Source organism: Babylonia areolata, chromosome 18 (genome assembly GCF_041734735.1).
Source record: "Babylonia areolata isolate BAREFJ2019XMU chromosome 18, ASM4173473v1, whole genome shotgun sequence".
In the NCBI taxonomy this organism is placed as follows: Eukaryota; Metazoa; Mollusca; class Gastropoda; order Neogastropoda; family Buccinidae; genus Babylonia; species Babylonia areolata.
Window position 1 is genome coordinate 1,117,833 of NC_134893.1, and position 5,384 is coordinate 1,123,216.

General features: G+C 39.9%; 1 protein-coding gene across 1 annotated transcript in view; it reads left to right on the forward strand.

Moving 5' to 3' along the window:
* Positions 1-1,495: 1,495 nt before the first annotated feature.
* The window catches only part of LOC143293121 (dnaJ homolog subfamily B member 11-like), a 22,221-nt gene continuing 18,332 nt past the window's right edge, over positions 1,496-5,384 (forward strand). Inside the window, exons 1-3 of the mRNA XM_076604033.1 lie at positions 1,496-1,591; positions 4,450-4,606; positions 5,274-5,365. Of these exons, the coding sequence (XP_076460148.1) occupies positions 1,521-1,591; positions 4,450-4,606; positions 5,274-5,365 (320 nt within the window). The 5' untranslated portion in view covers positions 1,496-1,520. The remainder of the gene's footprint in view (positions 1,592-4,449; positions 4,607-5,273; positions 5,366-5,384) is intronic.

The window sequence follows — 5,384 nt, forward strand, 5'->3', positions numbered from 1 at the left end:
TCTTCAATGGCGAGCTGCAACAAGGGAAGAGATCACACGGAGGTCAGAAGAAGCGCTTCAGAGATACTCTGAAAGTCTCTCTGAAAGCGTTTGATATCAACCCTGACTCCTGGGAGAAATCTGCAGTGGACCGTGACAAATGGCGCGCTGCTGTGCACAAAGGCGCCAAGTTGTGCGAGGCCAACAGGACTGCTGCAGCTGTTCAGAAGAGGCAGGCCAGAAAGTCACGGGCAAACAAGCTCCCTGACAATGGTATGCCTGTCTTTGTCTGCCCCAACTGTCAGCGAACATTTCGTGCGCAGATTGGACTATTCAGCCATCTGCGCATTCACAGATAGATTCATGAGCATCCTCCCCCCCACCCCACCACCACCCTCCCCCCATCCCCCAGCTGGATGACAACGATGGTCATCATCGATCTCGATGGACACACCACCACCACCAGCTGAATCAGTAGCGAGGCGGCAGCACTGACTTAAAGACGTGTACCTTGTGAATGGCGCGAGTTACCACTCTTTACTATTTCATTATTCATTTCATCTCCTGGCCTCATTATTTTAATTTCCATCTGTATATACTTTAAGATGATTTGGGTAATTTTCTTGAATGTGAGATTTGACAAAAGCAGGGAGAGCAGGGCCTTCAGCTTTCTTTAAATCCAGGTAATTAACTGATGTCAAATGTCAGTTACGTTGTTCATCACCCATCTAGGTATTGTCGTATATGATAATCGAGGGGCTGTTTGAGTCAGTTGGGTTCAGTTCACTCCCGATGTTATAAATATGCCAGAGGTATAAGAACCTATCAGTAGTCGTGAGGGAGTGAATAGACTGTGCTCTTTCATCATCCTTAGGGAAATGAAGGTTTGATTTTCAACTGACTGATCTCGGCAATATTTGTGTGTGTGTGTGTGTGTGTGTGTGTGTGTGTACGGTACACGTAGTCTTGGAATCTCTTTTGTGCATTATTTTTTCTTAGTCCCCTTTTTGTATGTCAGTTTGGTGTTTATTGTAAAGCGCTTTGAGCTCCAGTCCCTTTCAGGAGAGGAAAGCGCTCAGCATGTCAGTATCCATTATTATTAATTGTTGTTGTTGCTGTTATACTTCTAATGTATACGTAATAAGGTTATTTTGGCCATTCATGCATTTGTTTAATTAATTAGGTATACATCTTTTCCGACTCAGTCACGGTCCGGCCCGGAAATTTATGACCAAATGCCAAAACACAAAACACTGACAGACTGCATGCTACCTGAGAAAAAAACAAAACGACAGAAAATCAATGGAGGATCAAGGGTGGATGATTTGCTCGAATAGGCTGGCTGCTTCAACAATGTCATGCAGCATAAATCAGTCATTCAGAACATCGTGTTATCCCACGTATTACAAACTCCGAGTGCACACGAGAAAAGGGGGAGGGTTAGCATTTGCTCACCTCACCCAATGAGAGACCGACAAATAGAACCGGTTTTCCACAACTACCCAGAAAGCTTTGCGGCAACCGTGGCAGGAAGTTTGAAGATGGCGTCCACGTTAGCCAAGTGTTTCCTCACTGTTAATCTTCTGCTGTTATTCGTCCAGGTCTTGGCCGGGTACGTGCTTGTATCAACGTATAATGTTGTTCATTTGTAAATGTTTAAAACCACAGTGTTTTATTCACAGTTGAGTAACTTTTGGATGGATTTTGAGATCGGTCGGCATTGGCATAGCAGACAACGGAATACCGAAAGAGGCGTCGTGGTTGGTTGTCATTGGTTAACTTTCATCCTGCGTTTTCTTTTTCAGTTTCAGTGCAAATACAAGCTTTTCAAACAACCCCATTATTTCAAGTTTGTTGAACACATTTGTTGATATCTTTTACTTTGTCCCGTCATTTGCATACACACACATATATTTAAAGCCTGTTTTATTGTGTTAAAATTCTTATTAGTGGTAACGTTTGATGGTTCCATAATATCCGATCATGGCCAGTCATTGACCAGTGACTGCTTCGTGGGTCATGTCAACCTCAGTTCATACTATAATTTATTGAGCAGTTATAGATCTCAACTGAGTTGAGATGGCTGGATCTTCCTTTCATTTTCTCGGAACAGAAGACTGGTAGTCAGTTGATTTGGCATACCACCCACTAACTTGATTTTTCGGAAGAGTGACTCTGCATGCATCGATTCTTCTCATCCCCTCCCCCAGTAGAGAACGAAGTTGATTTTGTTAGCCATTAAAATAAAACAAAACAAAACAAAACAAAAAACAACAACAAACAAGCAGAGCAAACAAACAAACAATAAAGCCAACAAAGACACGAAGATGACTTTGAACACATCTTGAAATAACCAATAGAGAATGAATAATCAGAATACTGTTGAACAAAATTTTAGAACAGATTCTGGATCAGAATGTAAACAAACCATAAAAGTGTAATTTTTTTTTAAAAACCTGGGTCAAGGTACCTTCCCTGTTACTGTTCATTTCCAATTTGATATAAATTATAATAATACACAGTACTTATATGGCACAAACTCCATGTGTAATGGGCTTTGACTCTGAACACCTTGCATGAAAAAAACACATTTTAGTTGTTAATTGACTCAGCCCCATGTCTTATTCTATTTTATTGTACATTGCATATTATGCTTCATTTTTCTCTATACAAATAATCAAGAAAACTGGAGTTAGCAGTTGTAGTTATTGCAAGATGTTTTGGACTAAATCAATAAGAGGACCATATTAGAATGGAATAGGTTGCCTCAGGAGATTGTGACGGCTGAGTCACTGGACTGCTTCAAGTCCAGGCTGGCCGCCCATCTCTAGAACCTGGAACAACCCCTTCCTCCCCATCAACCCCAACCCTCCCCCTTACCTTCCTCCTGACCACTGTTCCCCACAATCCCTACCACCACTCCCAGTTACTTTTCTACTCCTGTGCCCCCCATCCATGGCTGCTGCAGAGGCTTGGCATCATGTCAGTGCACGCTGAACGTGCACTGGCTGGCCAGGCCACCAAACATTTTTTGTTGTTGTAAATTCTCACAACAGCGCAATCTTGGGCAGTCTCCCCAAACTACAACAGAAGCATCAGTAAAATGATGTTGGCCGTATAAAGGAAGAAGAAGAAGTGACAGGCCCTTCACTAGATCAGGACGATTTATGCCCCTTCTGTATTTTTAGAATTTGCAGCTGAACCTAATCTTTGATACACTTCACACAAAACATGAAATGAATAATGTGAGGTTTCTTTGATATATTTCACAGACAACATGGAATGAATAATACAGTGAGGTTTCTCACTGTTGAAAATCCACTGGAAGTTGAACATTAAGTTACGTCTCTTGTAATTGTATGTATATGCATTTGTATGTATGTAACTATATCAGTACATGCATGCATACAACACTGGAAACACTTGTAATTGTATGTATGTGCATTTGTATGTATGTAACTATATCAGTACATGCATGCATACAACACTGGAAACACTTGTAATTGTATGTATGTGCATTTGTATGTATGTATGTACCTATATCAGTATATGCATGCGTACAACACTGGAAACACCCAGCAAAATTAATGTGGTCCTCAGTTGCAGCTTTAGTTCTAACTTCTTTGCATGTGTTTGTGGAATTTTTCATTTCATTGAGTTTGGTGATATATTTGTTCATCAAAGTAAAGTACTGTTGATCACCAGTTATGGTTGCCTGCTTTTTTTAAACAATTTATTTTGTCTTTGGTTATTGCAAAAATGGCATCAAAAAGTGGGACATGGCTTGGGTTGTAGCATTTACAACAACCTAACTTAATCAGAACAAGCAATACAATAATGAATTAAGTGTATTCTACTAGTAAATAAAACAGTAATCCCACTGACAGCAAACTATAGCAAAACACTATGAAACAGGATGATTTTGATTCATCCAAAAATACAGTGGTCGTGCGTTTCATTAGTTTCCATTCATACCACCTGCATTGCAATTCTGCCCATATGAGTTGCTTCAACTGATTTAAAATTACCCCAGATTACATCTCGGGCGATTGATCTTCCTGCACACAATTCAAGTTTGGGAAACTTTGAGCTGAATGCAAGTTCTACTGAAATTGTTTCAAGCACGTTTCATTCCGCATCAAATGTGTATGGTATGCAACACATCCTCCTAACTCAGCGATAAAACAACATGGTTGTGTTCCGCAATCTGAACCGAAAGTGTGTGGGAACACCGACAGTATGAAAATGACAAAAACCACATAGCCCTTGCAGTCCTTAACATTAGCTACACATTGAGTGATTGACTGTATCGTCTCCATCTGACTTTGTGAAACGCACGCAAAAAATATGTGCATTAATACTTGTTTTGTGTGGAAGAGAAATCTCGTATTATAAGTACTGGTATGAAAGTATAATTTGTATGATTTATTATATTTGTGCATGCCATCAATTCACATGTAATAATTTCAGGCGAGATTTCTACAAGATACTCGGCGTGTCAAAAAGTGCTGATGTGAAGCAGATCAAAAGGGCGTACAGGAAACTGGCCAAAGAGTTACACCCTGACAAAAACAGAGGGGATCCGGAGGCTGAGCAGAGATTCCAGGATCTAGGTGCAGCATATGAGGTTGGCAAAATTCACCTGTTGAAGTGTATTCCGATACATACATATGCACACATACATTATTTGGTGGTTGGTGTGTGGATACATATATGTATATGCATGCTATGCACATGGGTGTATGTCAGAGTGTGTACACTGGGCAAACGTGTGGAACATTGTGAGAGTATGTGTGTAACATGTAAGACTAAGAGTAACTCTTAACATGGCTTGCGTAACAAGGATTATTTATTAAAACAATAAAAGCTCTGAATTAAACTTTGTGGATTTTGTAGTGATGTATATTTGGTAACTTACGGTTACATAGTACATGACTGACTTCTGCAAAGTACTGTTGTCAAAGCTGTGAAATTTGTTTGATTCTCCATAGTTTATCCTCTTAGTGAAACTTAAAAAGAAAATGAGCTGTCATGTGGAATAAAGATAAAGTTAAAAAGCATTAGCATCAAGAATTATTTTTTCTGAAACTGCTGTGACATATACATTTGTGAAATGTGCATCTGTAAGACTTTGATATTGATATCAGTTCCTTCACTCCAGCTGGAGCATAAACCAACAAATCTCCAGTCATTTTGGTATGGAGCAAGCCAGCTGATAATATTGTAGGTTTTGTCTGCTCTTTTCTAGTTTACTTAAATCAGTAACTATATTTTGATTGTTATCCTGGTCTTAGGTTTTATCGGATGAAGAAAAGCGCAAAGTCTATGATAGACATGGAGAGGAAGGCTTGAAGCAAGGAGATATGGGAGGAGATCCCTTTTCCAGGTGAGCTCTCTGTCTCTGT